This window comes from Gossypium hirsutum, chromosome D07 (assembly GCF_007990345.1).
Source record: "Gossypium hirsutum isolate 1008001.06 chromosome D07, Gossypium_hirsutum_v2.1, whole genome shotgun sequence".
NCBI classification, from domain to species: domain Eukaryota; kingdom Viridiplantae; phylum Streptophyta; class Magnoliopsida; order Malvales; family Malvaceae; genus Gossypium; species Gossypium hirsutum.
Genome location: NC_053443.1, coordinates 36,767,376 through 36,788,362, shown reverse-complemented (window position 1 = coordinate 36,788,362; position 20,987 = coordinate 36,767,376). Strand labels below are relative to the sequence as shown.

Below are 20,987 nucleotides of genomic sequence, written 5' to 3'. Positions count from 1 at the left end.
ATTTTACTCAAATTACCTCCAATAAAAATTATTGTAAAATTCTTTTTCAACCCAAATTGATTATTTTCACTAATAATTATTTAAAACCTTTAAAATTAAATTTTCAAAAATATATTTTTATTTTCCAGATTATTATTTAATTGATTTTAGATTAAATTAACCTCCTAAATGAAATTAAAAATTACTAGAAACCATATAAATTCCTAGTTTCACACTCGAAACCCGAAAAATATACCCAAAATTACTAGACCCGATTTAGGGATATTACAACTCTCCCTATCTAAAAAAAATTTTGTCCTCAAAATTTACCTGAATCAAACAGATATGGAAACTGACGTTTTATCACATATTCCGACTCCCAGGTGGCTTCCTGAGTCTTGTGGTTACGCCACAAGACTTTTACCAACGAAACCATCTTATTGCGTAACACATTGACCTCTTGATCTAGGATCGCAACCATTTCCTCCTCGTACGAAAGACCAGATTGAACCTCGATCTCCTCAATAGGAACAACGTGAGAAGGATCAGATCTATACTTCCGTAACATGGAGACATGGAAGACGTCATGAATATGCTCTAGCTCAGGCGACAACAATAAATGATAAGCAACTGGTCCAATCTGCTTGGCAACCTCATAAGGGCCAATGATCCTCGGACTGAGCTTACCCTTCCGTCCAAGCTTCAAAACTTTCTTCCATGGAAAAACCTTAAGAAATACATTTACACCATCTTGATACTCGATGTCTCGACATCTTAGGTCAGGGTAAGACTTCTGTCGCTTAGAAGCAGCCTTGAACCCCTCGCAAACAAGTCTCGCCTTATCCTCAACCTTCCAAACTAACTTCGGACCCAAGTTCCTCTTGTCCTCCATATCGGACCAACACAGAGGAGTTCTACACCTTTGACCATACAAAGCCTCGAATGGTGCCAACTTAATACTCTTCCGATAGCTATTATTATACGCAAAAATGACCAATGGTAGGTGACGATCCCAGTTACCTTTGAAGTCGATAACACAACTACAAAGCAAATCCTCAAGAATCTGGATCACCCTTTCTGACTAACCATCAGACTGTGGATGATAAGATAAACTGAAATGAAGCTTCGAACCTAAAGCTACATGCAACGCCATCCAGAATTTCGAAGTAAATCACGAATCTCGGTCTAATATGATCAAAACAGGAACTCCATAAAGATGAACAATCTCTCAGATGTAGAACTCAACTAACTGATGCAGACTAAAAGTCGTATGGACCAACAAAAAATATGCAGACTTCGTAAATCTATCCACAATCACCCAAATCGAATCCTTACGTGTCAGAGTCAAAGAAAACCTGAAATGAAGTCCATCGTAATCTTCTCTCATTTCCATTCCGAAATCTGAATAGGCTGAAGCAAACCTGATGGATGCTGATGTTTGGCTTTCACCCTCTGACAAACCAAGCATCTCGAAACAAAGTTAGCAACATCCTTCTTTAACCCAAGCCACCAATACAAAACCCGAAGATACTATGATGAATGATAAAAGTAACATATCCTGATCCCATTCTTAATGCATTTTTGGATGATTATTCACGCAAATTGGTGAATTTTATGCTCTTAATCCTTTGAATTCATGTTTCTATACTTGGGTGAGCATTTGGGAGTAAAAGAAGTAAAAAATGAGTGAAAATCAGACAAAAAGAGCAAATTTCAGGAGCCAATGGGCTAGGCTTTCCAACATGGCTTGGACACACGACCATGTGCCAGCCCGTGTCGATTTTGTAACTCGCTTCCCAAACACGCTGCAAAATACAATTTTTAGGCTTTCTAAGCATTCTAAAGTCTATAAATACCAAATAGAAGAAGAGTTATGGGAGCTATCAGGGAATCTTGAAGAAAACAACTCGAAAAACACCATTGGAGTCAACTTTGAAGCAGATTTCCATCAAGATCGAAGACCTCCTTTTAATTTCTTCTGAAGTTGTTATGAGTTTCTTTGTTTCTTGTGGTTTTTCTGACTTTGAGATGTTTTTTATTCAAAATTATGAACTAATTCCCTAGATACCTATGGAAGATGAAACTAAGATGAATTTTATTATTTGATTTCTATTTTACGTGATAAATACTTAATTCTTGTTCTCAATTATGTGTGCTTATTTCTTATTTTAATATTTTTGGGATATTAATTCATGTTTAATGTGCTTAATTCAGTGGAGGAAAAGTCTCTACTTAAGAGTAGATCTAGCATAATTGAGTGGAGTTGCATGCAATCCTAGAAATGAGACAATATAAATATACTGGATTCTTTCTTGGTTATTGTTTCTCTCATTAGTTATTTTTCGGTTATTTTCTTAATTTATTTTTTGTTGAGTTCTTAGTTAAAATATTTTAGTAATTTTAGTTTAAAACCTATCACTCTAAATTGTCAGTTAAATAATAGAAAAAATAGTAATTACTAATACTTTTAGTCCTCGTGGATACGATATTTCTACTCACCACAACTATACTATTTATCGATAGGTGCATTTTCCTTTGTCGTATTTTTAGTTGACACATGAGGTACATCATCCTGATACATTTTATTCCCACCGGGATGCATAGAAAAAGGACTACTATGAGCCTAGGTAAGAATCGAGTGCCTCAGATCCTCGTCTCTCGTAACACACAAGCAATCTCAAAAACACAGAACACCATCAGAGTCGAGATCAAAATCCCCCTAAACACCTGACCTAACCTAACAAATTTACCGAGCCAAACTCTCATCAAAAGGCTGACACTCACAAATCTATTGCGAAAGAACCAGCTCCACCTGAAGTTCAGCCAACAAACCCCCATCCTTAGAGATAGACAACCTCACAAACATAGCCCTCAAATCAACCAGAGACTTGCGACTCAGAGCATCTGCAACTACGTTTGCCTTTCCTGGATGGTACTCGATCATCCAATCATAACCTTTCAGCAACTCAATCCAGCGCTTCTGTCTCAAGTTGAACTCCTTCTAGGTTAGGAGATACTTAAGACTCTTGTGATCAGTGTATATCAAACACCTCTCAACTACCTTGAAGCATAAGCAACTACCCTATCCTCTTGTATCAGCACACAACCCAGTCCCGTATAAGAAGCATCACTGTGGACCACACACTCCTTACAAGACACCGACTGTGTCAACACGGGCGCTTCAGTCAAAATTGACTTCAGCTTCTCAAAGCACTTCTGCCTCTTATCAGTCTACTAAAAGGTAGTGTTCTTTTGAAGCAACTTCGTCAAAGGAGCAGCAATGCTCGAAAACCCTCGACAAAATGACGATAATAACTAGCTAACCCTAAGAATCTTCTGACCTCAGAAATAGTCCTCGACGGCTTCTAATCCAAAATTGCCTCAACCTTCTTTAGATCAACCTGAATACCCTCAACTAAAACGGCATGACCCAGAAAAACCAACACATGAAGCCAAAACTCACACTTGCTCAGCTTCACTTACAACTACTTCTTCCGCAAAAACTTGTAGAACCACTCTCAAGTGCCCATCCTGCTCATCTTTTGATCGAGAATACACCAATATATCATCTATGAAAATCACTACGAACCGATCCAAGTAGGAATAGAATACTCAGTTCATCATGTCCATAAATGCAGCAGGTGCATTCGTTAACCCGTATGGCATGCCATGAAACTTGTAATGACAATATTGAGTCCTGAAATTAGTCTTCATCACATGCGAATCCTTAACCATCAACTGATAATACCCAGACCTCAAATCAATATTCGAGAAAATAAAAGCTCCCCAAAACTGGTTAAACAGATTATCAATCCACGATAGCGAACACCTATTCTTGATGGTCAACTTATTAAGTTGGTGATAATCAACGCATAGCCTCCAAGTCTCATCCTTCTTCTTTATGAACAACATCGATGCTCCCCACGAAGACACACTCAGACGAATGAACCCTCAAGCCAACAACTTTTACAATTACAGCTTCAACTTTTTCAGTTCCTTAGGTGCCATGCGATAGGCGCAACAGTCACTGGAGCAGTACTAGGATATAGCTCAATACCGAACTCAACTTCTTTATTCAGTAGTAATCACGCAACTCCTCAGGAAGCACATCCAAAAAATCACAGGCAGCCTGAATCTCATCAACCTCATCTCCCTACTATCAGCATTTTGGATATAGGTTACATAAACTTCGCAACCTTTCCAAACTAACTTCTCAGCATGAAGAGAAGAAATTACATTTGACAACAACTCAAAATTCTCACAAACAACAACTTCCGAACCACCAGCACCACACAGAGTCACCAACGTTGCCTCGCAATCCACCTTAGCCCGATGCTCGGACAACCAATCCATACCCAGAATGATGTCAAAACCTCAAAATGGTAACTCATAAAGATCAACTGGGAACACTTGTCCCAGAACCATCAAAGGACAACGACGATAAACTTGATCCACCACTACACTATCACCTAGAGGGCTCTTAATTGTAACACTCGGTCTAGATGTCTCTACAGCAATCCCCAACTCTCTAGCTACGTCTCTCAAGATAAACAACCTCATTGTACCAGAATCAACTAAAGCTAGCAGAGGAAAAGACTGTAACGTGAAAGTACCTACGATAACATCAGTGGCCTCCCTAATCTAAGGCACCCTCACTGCATAAACTCTATCTGGATCACCATCACCACCTTGTGTAGCACCATACTGACCAGCATCTCTACCACCAACACCTCTGCCACGGCCTGTCCCTCGAGCCAAAACAGGTGCAGCAACAACAGTAGCAACAGGCTAACCATCAACAATAATAACTTTCCTTGGGTAGTCACCCACACAGTGCTCCATTGAACCACAGACAAGACAAGCACCCGTCATCCTCCAACACTTATGACGATGACGTCGACTACAATGCTCACATATCGGCTATGCAGCAGCCTCCTGATCAACAGGACCAGCCTCAACTCTAGCAGCTTGCCTATCTTAACTATGGCCACCAGCAACACATCATCAATATCTACTAAAACGACCTTTCTTACCCTTACGACTAGAACCACTAGCAGCCTCATTTGACCTCTTAATAGCTCTACACGAAGTAGCTTTGGGCTCCTCTCCCAAAGTCTCCTCTAACACACGAGCCTTCTCAACTAACTCGTCAAAGACCTCAATATTCTTAGCAACCAGATAGAGCTTAATCTCATGGTTCAGCCTAAACCTAAACCTCTTACAACAGTTCACCATAAAAGACACCAACTCGGGAGCATACTGGCTCAACCGAACAAACTCAGCCTCATACTCGTCTATCGACAGAGTGCCCTGAGCTAGTTCCATAAACTTTCTTCTCCTAGCCTCAAGATACTGCTCGCCCATAAAATTCCTTCGAAACGATGCTAAAAAGAAGTCCTAAGTCAAACAATCCGGTACAGTACCCCTCTCGATAGTCATCCACCATCTGTGAGCCTCGTCTGTCAGCAGCGATATGACACATCCCAACTTATCCTTGTTAGAACAACCTATTTGACCGAGAATACCAATGATGCCCTCCAACCAATACTCTGCATGTGTCGGATCACTGCGCTTAACACTACAAAACTCCTTACAACCAAGAGCTTGTAAATGCTCTAATGGCAAACCCTGACGAGTCGGAGCAGCTTTGGCACTAATGATACGCTGTAGTGCTCCTACCATCTCAGACATGAAGTGCTCGATGCGGCCCATCTGAGCATTTTCCTGCTGCAGTGCACAATCATCCATTCTACCCCGATCACGACGCAGAGGCATAACAACTACTGTATATTAAAGAGAAAGAGTAAAGAAAACGTACAATGAGTGAGTAGCGGCAAGAAATCCAATAATTAACTCTATAGGGAATTGTGTTCCCAATCCTACCCCAAGAAAAATTTATACCACAAAGATCATGCATAGGCAAAAATAAAAAATTTTTAATCAACAAAAGCAAACAAACATCATAATCCAAGATCATAATCCCTTTTTCATAGTTCGACAGATGAATCTATCCCTTTTCAAAATTCGATAGCCGAAGCTATCCCTTTTAATAAATTGATAGCCGAAACCATCTCTTTTCATAGTTTGATGGTCGTCACCATCCCTTTTCTTTGTTGATGGTCATCACCATCCGTTTTCATAATCGATAGCCAAAGCTATCCATTTTCACTTTTCGATGATCGACGTTACCCTGTTGGTTTTTTTCGTCAACACTATATTTAATATTATAAAGTAATAAAATTCAATTCATAAAATAAAAAAATGAAACTTAAACATACGAACTTACCTCGACAATAAACATAGAAAATGAAGTTGAATAATCCTAAGCTTTTTCTTTGCCTCGATCTAAAGCCGTATGTGTTTTATCTTAATCTAAATGAATAAATTCAACTCAATTCAATAATCATTCTATTCAATTTAACTCAAATTCACATTCTAGAAAAATTACAATTTGCCCCTACACTTTTGATTTCTTTACAACTTAGTCCTTAGGCTCTTAAAATGAAATTAATGCAATTTCATCCCTACCCAAGCCTAGCCGAAAATTATACAAGCTTATAGCAATCCACACATTTTATTATTTCTCGAATACACCATGAATATGTCACATTTTATAATTAAATCCCTAATTTACAAATTCATAAAAAATCAATTAACAAAAGTTGTTTATTTAACAATAAAGATTCATTTTCTTCCATTAAACATCACAAATAACTAAAATTCATTCATGGTAAAACCTAGACATTTAATAGTTTTGCTAATTAGTCCCTGGGCTAGCTAGATTAAGCTACAACGACTCCAAAAATATAGAAATCATTAAAAAGGGACAAACAATACTCACATGCAAGAAAATTTGAGATGGCCGAATGTTCAAGCTTCCATGGTGTTTTTCTTCTTTGATTTTTCGATGGTGAAAATGGAAGAAAGATGCTATCTTTCTTTTCTTTATCTTATTTTAATTACTTAATTACTAATTTATTTAATTAAACTTGATATATAACCTTTAAAATCACCTAATAAATGTCCATATTTGTCCACTCAACATGTCTATGGTTTAATCACAACATAAAACCTCCAGTCATTTAATTTCATAGCTATTAAATCCCTTTAGCTTATAGAACTCTAGTTTTGCACCTTTTCCAATTTAGTCCTTTTTATCGAATTAAGCATGCAAACGGTAAAATTTCTTAACAAAATTTTTATACTATATTACTAACAAGTTGTAGACATTGAAATAATAACGAAATATATATTTCGACGTCAGATTTATGGTCACAAAACTACTATTTCGATTTCACTAAAAACGGGCTGTTACAACTCTCCCCTAAAAGGGGTTTTCGTCCACAAAAATTCTTACCAGAAAATAGGTTCGAATATTGCTTTCTCATAGCTTCCTCGGGTTCCCAAGTGGCTTCCTCTTTCCCGTGTCGTTGCCAGAGAAATTTTACTAAAGTTATGTTCTTGTTTCTTAATTCTTTCACCTCTCGTGCTAGAATTCCGATCGGTTCCTCACTGTACGACATATCAGGCTGAATCTCAAGATCCATCAGGGAGATAACATGTGAAGGGTCAGATCTGTATCGTTGTAACATAGACACATAAAGACATTATGAATCTTTTCTAGTTCTGATGATAAATCTAATTGATACGCAATAGGTCCGATTCTTTCAATAATCTTATAGGGTCCAATAAATCGCGGACTTAGCTTTCCTTTGCGACCGAACCGAAGAAATTTTTCCAAGGCGATAATTGTAAGAATACTCTGTCGCCAACTTGAAATTCTATGTCTTTACGTTTAAGATCCACATATGATTTCTGACGATCTAAAGCTACTTTCAAACTATCTTGGATCACTTTTACTTTTTCTTCAGTCTCACGAATCAAATCAACCCCGTGTATCTGTTTCTCACTGAGCTCAGTCGAATATAATAGAGTTTGGCATTTACGACCATATAGAGCTTTATACGGTGCCATCTTTATGCTTGACTGATAACTGTTATTATATGCAAATTCAACCAATCCCAAATATTTCTCCCAGCTGCCTTTGAACTTTAATACACAACAACGAAGCATATCCTCGAGTATCTAAATTACTCGCTCGGGCTAACCATCGGTCTAAGGATGAAATGCAGTGCTAAAATAAAACTGCATACCAAGAGATTCCTATAACATTTTTAAAAATCGCGATATAAACCATGGATCTCTATCCAAAATGATGGAAACTGGTACCTCGTGCAATCGACAATCTCAGAAATGTATAATTCAACTAATCTCTCAAGGGAGTAATCTATACGTACCAGAATAAAATGTGTAGACTTCGTCAGATGATCAACAACAGCCCAAATTGCAACTTTCTTCCTCGGAGATAAGGGTAAACCTGATACGAAGTCTATTGTAACTCAATCCCATTTCCTTTTTAGTACCATCACTGGCTGCAATAATCTAAAAGGTACCTGATGTTCAGCCTTAACCTGTTGACATACTAAACATCTCGATACAAAATCTGAAATCTCGCGTTTCATTTCTGGCCACCAATATATCTGTTTCAAATCATCGTTCCCAAATGAATAGACAAGCTACCATTATAAGCTTCGTATAAGATTCTCTGAATGAGCTCTGGATTCTTCGGTACACAAATTCTACCTTTGAACAATAAACAATCATTGGGTCCTACCTGAAATTCTTAATCGGAAGTTGACTCACTCTATGCTCGTTTAGCTAACAACTTGTCATCACACTTTTGAGCTTCACAAATCTGTTATAAAAACATCGGGCTAGCTTTCAAATTAGCTAAGATTGAGCCATCATCAGATAATGTGAGACGCGTATTCATCGCTTACAGAGCAAACAAACACTTTCTACTCAAAGCATCAACAACTACGTTTGCTTTTCCTGGATGATAATCAATGATCAACTCATAATCTTTTAACAGCTCGAGCCATCTGCGTTGTCTCAAATTCAAATCTTTCTGCGACATTATATACTTCAAACTCTTGTGATCGGTAAATATATGACATTTTTTGCCAAACAAATGATGTCGCCAAATTTTCAACGCAAACACAATAGCTGCTAACTCTAGGTTATGTGTCGGATAGTTCTTTTCGTGCAGCTTTAACTGTCGGGAAGCATAAGCTATCACTTTGCCTTCTTGCATCAAAACACAACCTAAACCATTTAATGATGCATCACTAAAAATCTCAAATTTTTTACCCAATTTAGGCTGAACCAGAACTGGTGCCTCAGTCAATAGTGCTTTCAACTGATCGAAACTTTGCTGACATTTCTTGGACCATTCAAACTTTACATCATTCTGTAAAAGTCGCATCATCAGTGTAGCTATCATTGAAAACCCTTTTACGAATCTTCTGTAATAACCAGCTAATACCAAGAAACTTCTAACTTCAAATACACTTCTCAGTGGTTTCCAGTCAACAACTGCAGAAATTTTACTTGGATCAACTCTGATGCCTTCAACCTATACTATGCGTCCCAGAAATCGACTTTTTAGAGCCAGAACTCGCATTTTCTAAATTTAGCAAACATTTGTTTATCTCGTAGGGTTTGCAAAATAGTTCTCAAGTGTTCAGCATGCTCGGACTCGTCTCGAGAATAGATCAGAATGTCGTCAATAAATACGACAATAAATCTATCTAAATACAGTTTGAAGATTTTGTTCATCAAGTCCATAAATATTGCAGATGCATTAGTTAAACCAAACGGCATCAAAAGAAATTCATAGTGTCTATATTTGGTTTTGAATGTAGTTTTCGGTACATTTGAATCTTTCACTCGCAACTGATAATAGCCAGAACGAAGATCAATTTTTAAAAATATTATGGCACCTTTCAACTGATCAAACAGATTGTCAATTCGAGGCAGTAGATATGTATTATTGATTGTAACCTTGTTCAGCTGACGATATAGTCAATACACAATCTCATCGATCCATCCTTTTTCTTAACGAACAAAACCGGTGCACTCCAAGGTGAAAAGTTAGTCGAGCAAAACCCCTATCATTTAATTCTTGCAACTATGCTTTCAACACTTTCAACTCAGTAAGAGCCATTCTATACGGTGCTATCGAGATCGGTGATGTCCCCAATACTAATTCAATAGCAAACCCAACCTCTCTAATCGGCGGTAATATAGGCAACTCTTTTGGAAACACATCAAGATACTCGTAAACCACTAACACTATTTCAAACTTCGATTCAGACACGTTAGTATCCAATACATAAGCAAGCCAAGCATTGCAACCTTTTCTCACATATTTCTGCGCTGACATAGCTGAAATAACCATAGGCAACCCACTCACACTATCTGATTCAATACAAAGTGCCTCACCATTCTGACATTTCAATACAATAAGCTTTTGTCTACAGTTTACAGCAGCATCATTTAGAGTTAACCAATCCATGCCCAAAATCACACCAACCTCGTCAAATGACAATAACATCAAATCAGCCAGAAAACTATAACCCCGAGTCATCAACGGATAGTTCTTGCAAACTTTATCAACTAATAGATGTTGACCTAGGGGGTTCGACACTTTAACTACGAATTTAGTGGACTTAACAAGTAAATTCTTACTAAACACTAAGTTCGTGCACACATATGAATGAGTTGATCTCGAATCAATCAAAGCAATTATATCAGTGTCAAAGATAGAGAAAGTACTTGTAATAACATCTGGCACAGAAGCTTCCTCTCGTGCGCGAATAGCGTAAGCCCTAGTGGGTGCTCGAGTGTCAGATCTCACAACAGAGCCTTTGTTACGAGGGTTACGAGGTGGTCTAATCCTCGTGGTAGTGTTGTTGGGTCGAACATTCTGAACTTTTTTTTCTCAGATATTTTGGGTAAACACGAATAAAATGCTTAAGTGAACCACACTTGAAACATGCCCCATCTTTCGCTTTGCACTCATCATAATGTCGAGGTCTACATCGTTGACAATCAAGTTTACTATCTTTAACACTACCTACGCTAGCCACAGACAGCTTGCGTTTTAGAACCTACATAATGTTTCCCTCGGTCTCTATCAGAGTAACCCTCAGAAGCAATCAAGCGATTATGGTATTCATTTGATCTCTTCGACTGTGAATGAAATGACTTCCCGGTCCACCTTTTTCCTGAATCTCTAGCTTCAAAATCGGCTTTTCTTTTCTCTTTACTAAGCTCTTCAACTTTATGTGCTCTATCAACTAAAACAACAAATTCTTTCAGCTCGAGGATCCCAACTAGAAGCTTTATATCCTCGTTTAATCCATTTTCAAACTATTTACACATTGCAGTCTCGGTCAGAATACACTCCCAAGCATATTTACACAATCAACAAATTCTCGTTTATACTTTGACACTATCATACGACCCTACTTAAGCTTGAGAAATTTTTTACAGTTCTAATCAAGAAATCTTTGACTTATATACTTCTTTCTGAACTCACCTTGAAAGAATTCCCAGTCGATATGCTCCCATTGCATAACTGAATTCAAGGTATTCCACCACTGATATGTTGAATCTTTAAGTAGAAATACTGCACACTTTACACATTCAGCTAGTGTACAAGATAACTCATCGAAAACTCAAATAGTATTCTCTAACCAAAACTTAGATCTCTCAAGATCATCATTAACTTTAGCTCAAAACCTTTTAGCCCCATATTTGAGAATTTTATCAAGTGGCGGTTTATTAGCTCGTACTGTTTCCACGTCTAAGGGAACAATAGGAACTGGTTGGGGAATAGGTGGGGGTGGAGGTTGTTGAGCCGTCAGGTTCGTTCATACAAACTTGATAAACCACTCACTCATCATTTGAAAGAAAGCTCCATTAGCTTCTCCTTCCCGGCCCTCAGATACAGGCCTCGAACCACCTGACGCTGCTCCATGAATGGAAGCTTGCGCGTTAATTTCAATTTCATCGGAGTCGGCTCGGTTGGACGTCACTTCTATATGAAAACATATTTTAAAACGATTAGGAGATATCACACTATCACAGGTTATATAACGACATGTATAGCTAGACTCGTACGCGCCACGTATAGTTTGAGAATCGACTAAATTGTAGTTTTGATACCAAGAAATGTAACACCTCTAACCCGTATCTGTTGCCGAAATAGGGTTGCGGAGCATTACTGGAGATTACAGAACAAACAGATAGAAATTTCAACATTTCAAAACACATCAATATTCATATAAAAAACAGAACAAAATCATTCATATTGTTCCGTATACGAGCCCTCGAGGCCCAAAATATGCATTAGAAACCAGTGGGACTAAATCGAAAACTCAAAGTATTTTTTGGAAAACATTGAAAATTTTCAAAGCCACAAGGGTCACACGACCGTGTGGCCAGGCTGTGTGACTCACACGGCCAAGAGACATGCCCGTGTCTTAGGCTGTGTGAGCATTCGGAATGGGGACACACAGCCATGTCCTAGCTCATGTCCGTGCCTGTGTAACTCTTTAACTTGGTAACACAACCAAGCCACACGCCCGTGTGCTAGGCCGTGTACCATTCGAAGTAACCTCACACACCCGTGTGCCAGGCCGTGTGCTAGGCCGTGTAATTGCTTGACTTGCAACCCTTTCAAAGCTACAGGGAGACACAACCATGTCACCTAGCCATGTGTCACACATGGCTGAGACACATGCCTGTGTCTCTGCCCGTGTGAACGAAAATAGGTCATTTTACAAGCGTTTTTTTCTCACCCAAACTATCATGTACCTATAACAAAAATACACATGCACATACCTTAATAAGGCACCAAAATCAAGCATAAATAAGTCATGTACATATGATATAACATCATACAACCAATATGCCCTTAGGCACCTCAAATGACAATATATAAACTTGTTTAACCATGTATTCAAATTTGCCAAAATGACTAACTAACTTTCAACTAAACTTGCAACAATTCAAACCATTGAATTAACTTACCAAAACCTATCAAATGGTACAAAATATGTCATTCATTCACCAACATCAATAGACATATATAAATACCTTTCATAGCAAGATACCAAACCACAACAAGATATAAGGCTTATACAAAATGCATATTCATCTATCACAATTCAAACTTATTATTTACATGCCACAAACTAAGCTCATATCAACATCAAAATGCAAAATCACAAGCCAAACCAATTGGCTATTCCACAACCAAAACACATGGCCAACACTAGCCAAAATACCTATACATGCCATTACAACCAAAATTAAACATCCGTAAGTACCGAAAGAGCCAATAAATAGTGTGATAGATCTCCGACGACTTTTTCAACCCAAACGAACTTCCAGCAACTACAAAACACAGAAAATTAGCACAAAGTAAACACGTCATGCTTAGTAAGTTTGTAACACACACAGTCTAACCTTACCAATACAATATACAACCACAAGGCATGTAAACCAAATCCAACTCGAGAATAACTAACTCAAAAACTTATATATGTACAATTATACTTTTAACTTTCACAAGGTACACATTACTTACCTTTCATCAAACTAATGTAATTTACAGTGAAAACTCTTACCAAAGTTCACACTAGGTAACAGTACGATGGTTAACCCATCCCTTTTCGTAATTTGATAATCGAAGTTATCCCATTTTCATAGTTCGACAGCTGAAACTATCCCTTTTCATAAGTTGATGGTCATCACCAACCCTTTTCATTGTTCGGGGGTCGTCACCATCCCTTTTTATAATTTGATAGTCGAAGCTATCCCTTTTCATAAATCGATAGTTGAAGCCATCTCTTTTCATTGTTTGATGATCGTCACTATCCCTTTTCATTGTTGATGGTCGTCACCATCCCTTTCCATAATCGATAGCCGAAGCTATCCCTTTTCATATTCGTTAGCCCAAAGCTATCCATTTTCATTTGCCGATGATTGGCGTTACCCCGTTGGATTTTTCTGTCAACACTCAATTTAATATTATACAGTAATAACATTTAATTCAAACAAGAAAAACAAAACTTAAACATACGAACTTACCTCGACAATAAACGTAGAAAATGAAGTCGACTAATCCGAAGCTTTTTTTTTTGCCTTAATCTAAAGCCGCATGTGGTTTATCTTAATCTAAATGAATAAATTCAACTCAATTCAATAATCATTCTATTCAATTTAACTCAAATCACATTTTAGAAGAATTACAAGTTTGCCCTTACATTTTTTATTTCTTTACAACTTAGTCATTAGGCTCGTAAAATGAAATTCATGCAATTTCATCCCTACCCAAGCCTAGCCGAAAATCATACAAGCTTATAGTAGCTCACACATTTCATTATTTCTCGAATACACCATGAATATGTCACATTTTACAATTAAATCCCTAATTTACAAATTCATCAAAAATTACTTAATAAAAGTTGTTTTTTAACAACAAAGATTTATTTTCTTCCATTAAACATCACAAATAACTAAAATGCTTTCCTGGTAAAACCTTAAACATTCAAATTTTTTTCAAATCAGTCCCTGGGCTAGCTAGATTAAGCTACAACGACTCCAAAAATATAGAAATCATTAAAAACGGGACAAACAATACTCAGATGCAAGTAAAATTGAGAAGGTCGAATGTTGAAGCTTCCATGGTGTTTTTTTCTTTGATTTTCGATGGTGAAGATGGAAGAAAGATGATATCTTTCTTTTCTTTATCTTATTTTAATTACTTAATTATTAATTTACTTAATTAACCTTGATATATAACCTTTAAAATCACCTAATAAATGTCTATATTTGTCCACTCAACATGTCAATGGTTTAATTACAACCTAAACCCTCCACTCATTTAATTTCATAGTTATTAATTCCCTTTAGCTTATAAAACTTCAGTTTTGCATCGACTTGAGTGGACTGGCTTTGAAGCCAAGCATAGAAACTTTTCTTTTTCTGTCACCAAAATTCTATCCCTAATCAAGCACAGGATCAAATCGAAGATTATTATTACGATTCACATTATGTTGTTTACAGGAAGCTAAAAGCTTATGAGCTTGGTTAAAAGCACCTGCTATGGGGATTAGTCATTTCTAATTATGATAGATATCTTAGTTCTAAAAGTATATATATTTTATATATTTTTTAAGCTCGTTCCTACATGGAATATGAATCTAAAATTTTGTCTAATTTTATTCATGTTTGTAAATGATTAACCTAAACTCATTTTAAGCTTACTCATATTTTTTTTGATTTTTTAAAAAATATTTATATTATTTTTAATTTAATATTTAATAATTAAAAATATCATTTATTAAAATTTATATACAGACATCTTAATTATAGGTAAATAAAACTCGATTCGACTTGAAAAAATAAAAAAATTTCGAATTTTGAATTAATTGAAAGGAGTTATTCGGTTTTTTTGAGTCAACTCAAATAAGTAATTTGAGTTTCAAGTTCGAGTTGAGTTAAATTTTACAATTTGAATAACTCAAATAACATATTAGTGTAAATATTTCTTTGGTCTCTTGTAATTTTGAAAATGACCAAATTGGTCTCTCTCTCAACAACAAATAAAAAAATTAAAATAAATTTTAAAATTCAAAATATTTATAAAAATTAAAAAATATATATATTAAAAAATTAAAAATTCTAAAGAATATTTAAAAAAGTTTAATTTTTTTCTAAAATAATAATAATGTGGCCTAAATAAGTAATGAATAAATTTTCACATAAATATGGTTTCAAATTTTATGCTTTAACATCGAATGAGTTATATTGTAACAATATTTTAATTTGGCGTATTTAATTTTTTTAGTTTAACTTGAACAACTTCACTCAATTCGACTCGACTCAAATTTCATTTCACTCGACTCGATTCAAAAAAATTCAAATAGAGTTAAGATGATAAAATGTGACTTGTCAACTTGATTAATTCAAAAAAATTTCACTCGATTTGATCGAATGCTCACCCCTAATCTTAACAATTTTATAATATTTACATTATAGTATTATATATTACTACATATCTAGTTTTTTGTGTTATAAATTATATAATACATATAACATAATACATTATATTATAAATATAGAAAATGGTTTGGGTCAAGCTCGAGCCTTAAATGTTTGAGTCCGAACTTGACCCATATTTTAAATGGGCCTAAAATTTTTTTTGTTCGAACTCATTTTTTTAGCCTAATATTTTTACTCAAATTCTCCCAAATTTTGGATGAACCTTAAAATTTGGACAAGTAACTTGGCTCATTAATAGGTCTAACCAAAGCTAATTGCACAAACTAAGTTGGATTTGATACATACGAAAAGGGATAAAAATATTGTAAATTTAAGTTATGTTCGTTTTACTAAAAAATAACTATTCAAAAAAGAATTTTTAAAAATAGATGAATTTTATTTTTAGAAAAGATGGTATTTTATTGTATCTGAATGATATTGTATAAAAAAAATGTTCCGGTAAATTTTCTTGAAATTATTTTTTGAATTTTCAGTAAAACAATTATATCATAAATTATATTTATTACAAAATATTATGGAAGTATTGCTCTTTGATCACCAAAAGTAATCTTATAACCACAATATAATTTTATACAGACTTAATAATAAACAATTCTTAATTAAAATTTAAGTAATTTGAAGTAGCACAATAGAATTGGAATGGATAAATAAAGTTAAACAAAATTTAAACAAATATTCATATTTTTATTATTTAAATATTTATATTTTCCCCCTAAACTTTTACTTCTCACCCTTTACTCTCAAATAAAAAATCAAAATTATCCAAAAAAATCACTAAACATAAATAGTAATAATTTTATTTATATCTGCTATTTATATTATTAAATTAAATTTCACGTTTTATATTATTTATATTATTGAATTGTTTAGTCATATTGAATATTTATATTAAAATTGAATTATTAATTATGCCATAAAATATTTGTGTTAAAATTTTATATTGGTATCAATTTCACATTTTATTTTTAAAATAACTTTTTATTAAAAAGAATCATATTTTTACATTTAATATATTTTTAATTCCAAAATATATAGACAAGAATTTGAAAATAATTGAAACAACTAAGCAAGCAAAGAAGCTAACCAGTATATAAAAAATTAATAAATAAATTATGAGGTGATGAAAGTTAATAAAAAATTTGATTAAGGTGGACAAATTTTATTACGATGGGTGACAGTGGTTACAATTACCCAAAATTATTTTTTAAAATTTAACTCGAACAAATATATTCGATTCGATTCGAATTCTATCTCACTCGACTCGATTTGAGAAAACTTCAAATAAAGTTAGGATGATAAAATGAGATTCGAAAACTCGATTAACTCGAAAATTTTCTATTCGATTCGATTCAATTCGATCCAATTCGATCGAATGCTCACCTCTACTTATAATCTATGTATTTATTTTTTAAATATTAAAAATATTATTAATGTTAAAACTTATTATTAAATATGAGTTTTCAGCAGTATTTTTGGAGAGGAATTTAGAGAGAACAATTTGCAGTGAATTTATATTTTATTTTATAATTTTTGTTTGTTTTTATTTTTTATTTCTTTATCATTTGCTTTGTAAGACTTTGATTTTTGTAACACAAATTTAGTTATTCTTTCATTGTTTTTTGTATTTTCCACCTTGTGATCACAAAGAAGCTGGGAGAATGGAGGGAAAAAGCTTAGGGGATGTGCATAGGCTTCCTCAATTTAGATCTCTCCATGCATAATTGAGTGTTTCTTGACGTAACTTTATTTTCCTTGTTGCAATTTAGGTTTGGAATGGAGTATGTTTAATGTTTGTTTGTGCATAATTCTAATGAGTAAATTGACTCGCCATTAATTGCGTGGATGTAAATTTGAGGTGATTGTATGCTTTTTAATTGATTACGATCTTATTGCATTTATTAATTAGGTAAACTTGAGATTCACAACCTTCAGTATAATTTAGTTAGGGAACATTTGAGATTCAATTAATTAACTTGATTAAGACGCTGAGCATCAAGTATCGAGTGAGCTGATGTATGTTAAGTCTAAATACGAGAACTGCGATTTAGAAATGATTTCTATATTCAAATCGGATGGAGAGGTAATTAGGTATTTATTAAGTATTTGCTCATGGATGCATTCACTACAATTACACGCAGTTTGTAAGTAACTTTGATATCATGTTAGTTCAGTTAGATAGTTTAACATTAATTTATAATATAGCCTATAAGTCGCATTAATAATTATAGCCTTATTTAATCATGTTAGGATTATTTAACAAACTAAGCAATTGGTTTAAACTAAACTTAGATTTAGATTTCCACACATATATTCCTTCGGTACAATCTTTGAAGTACTTTTAAAAATATGCTGGGGATCGACCCATAGAAACAATGAGATAATAAAAGTGGAAAAGAACAAACACAAATACATTACGCAGAAAACTCCCTCGAAGAGAATAAAAACCTCCGACAAAACAAACTTCACTAATCCGACAAACCAACAAAGACTACAATATAGAAAAAATAATCCCAAAAAGCAAAACCCAAAACCCGAATACAAAGGTCTCTAAAAAACTCTCCCCAAAAATCTTCATCAAATCTCACATAAGAGATATTTTGTTAACTCTCTAAACAAGGTTATAAAGACCCTTTAAATAGGCTAATATTAAAGTCCTAATATGAAAAAAATATTCCTAGACTAATCAGAGTTTAATTTGGAAAAAATAACAGAATTTAATTGGGAGAAGAAACCCAATTTAAGTTGAATACACGTTGCCACGTCGTGACATGGCATATCGCATCGTCGAGACGTCATTCGTCGTGTCGTCATGACATCGTGCTCCTTGTTGTGACATCGATTCTATTTCTTCTTTGATTTGCCTAAAAATGCGAGGCTCACCCCACAAATTTCCACATTGACTCTTATTTTTGAAACGTTTTAGTTTTCTAAACTACCAAATCAAAGCTGACTCGTGTATACATCCCATAAATGCAGTGCTCTGTCATTTGAACTCCTGGTCTCAGAAGAGAACCTCTCTTATTCAAAATAGTCATACCTTTTTCGCTTGTATGACTAAGTCGATTGTGCTTCAAACGAGTCAACTTCGAATCCTTAAAATATGAGGAGATTGTTGCTTTAATGGTCACGTTGAACCCTGGAGAACATAAGACCGTCGGTCTTTTGACCTCTCATCAGAATGAGAGCTCTACGAGATACCTTAATGGTGCTTGACTCGATGGCAATCGTACAACACTTCAAGTCTAAATTTCCCAAGGAGATGAGATTCTTCTTTAAATTAAGCACATGCCTGACATCCGATAGTGTCCTAATGATTCTGTCGTGCATCTTGATCTAAACTCCATTCAGACGTAAGTTTAAACTTTTCAGTCGTAGACACCAACAACCAGTCATTACCATTGTCCTCGACCATACTCGCATCGGCTATCTCAGCCTTCTATTCCTCATCGCTCTCATTGCTTATCACGGTTTCTCGACTTAGATCTTGCCCTTGATCTTCTCTGACTCGAATCCTTAGATTGTTGCCTTCCTCTAGCAACCAAAACAGAGGCTTGCCCATCTGACTTGTTCTTCGAGCCTAACTCATTGTCGAGTTTATCCTTACTTAAAAAATTTCCCTTTACGTCCTCAAACGAGAGTCTCTCTCTACCGTAAATCAGGGTTTCCCTGAAAGTTTTGTATGAATGAGGAAAAGAACAAAGTAATAATATAATCTGATCTTCGTCGTTTATGTTGGCCTCGACATTCTTTAGGCCATTAAGGAGAGTGAAAAATTCACTGATGTGAGCCTTAATAGATTCACCTTTTATTATAAGGAATATATATAGTTGTTGTTTTAGTACCAAACGATTTGCGAAGGACTTCGTCATATACAAGGCTTTCAATTTCCTCCAGAAAGCTATTGCCATTTTCTCTTTAAGTACCTCCTACAAAACATTGTTAATGAGGCACAACTGAATTGTTAACAGTGCTTTCTCATCAAGATCCGCTCACTTTGTCTGATTCGCATTCGCGGGCATTTGCCTTGTAACGAATTTTTTCAGACTGTTCTGAACCAGAATTTTTGTCATCTGAACTTTTCACAAGCTAAAATTTGTGATCCCACCAAACTTCTCAATATCGTACCTCATTGCCATCTCTGAACGGGTTGTATGTGGAAACAAAATCGAGCTTTGATACAAGTTTGCTAGGGATCGACCCGTATAAACAACGAGATAGTAAAAGTGGAGAAGAGCGAACACAAACATTTTACGTGGAAAACTACTTCGAAGAGGATAAAAACTACGAGCAAAGAAAACTTCACTAATCCAACAAACCAACAAAAAGTACAATATGGAGAAAATAATCCAAATGAGTAAGACCCAAAACCCTAATACAAAGCTTTAACTCTAATAGAACAAAGCTGAAAAAAACCCTAACTCTCATAGAGTTCTCTCAAAAAGGGAACAAAATTCTCTCCATAGTTACTACAAAAACTCTCCCCAAAACTCATCTGCGACTACATCTTATTGCCCCAAAAAGAAAAGCCCTATAGTACTACATCTATAACTGCCTTTTAATTGGCCTCACAAAACAAGGATACAGTGGCCCCTTTAAATAGGCTAAGAATAAAGTTCTAATCATACTAAAATATCCCTGAAGTAATCAGAGTTTGTCTGAGAAAAGATAGTAGAGTTTAACTAGGAGAAGAAACTCGGTGTTTGTGGGAAACACGTTGTCACATCACAATGTCCCCATTTGCGTCATCACGACGTCATCCATCGTTGCAATTTTAGGAAGCTTCTCATCATGACCGTCGCCAACTGACTTTGGTAAGTTCTTGGAAACTTCTGATAAATGCGAGGAACACCCCACAAAAAAAGTAATTTATTGTAAAAATTTTCATTACTACAACAATTCCATCATGCTTTCTATGATGTACTATCTCTAAAATGATATATTTTTGAAAATGCTCTAGACAAGCATCATATAGGCCTTACTAGAGAGCAGTAAACTATAATTCAACAATATAAGACCTGGTTTAAGCTTAG

General features: G+C 35.1%; 1 protein-coding gene across 1 annotated transcript; it reads right to left on the bottom strand.

The window, feature by feature from the left end:
• Positions 1 to 298: 298 nt before the first annotated feature.
• On the bottom strand, positions 299 to 1,447 carry LOC107956172 (uncharacterized). Its single transcript, XM_016891902.2, has 2 exons — positions 1,335 to 1,447; positions 299 to 1,019 (listed from the first exon to the last, which is right to left on the bottom strand). Exons 1-2 carry the CDS (start codon positions 1,445 to 1,447, stop codon positions 299 to 301), a joined length of 834 nt encoding a protein of 277 aa, XP_016747391.2.
• Positions 1,448 to 20,987: the final 19,540 nt, after the last annotated feature.

Bases quoted from the DNA above. Each gene is read 5' to 3' on its own strand.
- LOC107956172 (XM_016891902.2), bottom strand. From the start codon at position 1,447: ATGCTTGGTTTGTCAGAGGGTGAAAGCCAAACATCAGCATCCATCAGG. The intron at 1,020-1,334 runs GTTTTCTTTGAC...TTTGCTTTGTAG, and splicing joins TACGATGGACTTCATTTCAG to TTGTGTTATCGACTTCAAAG.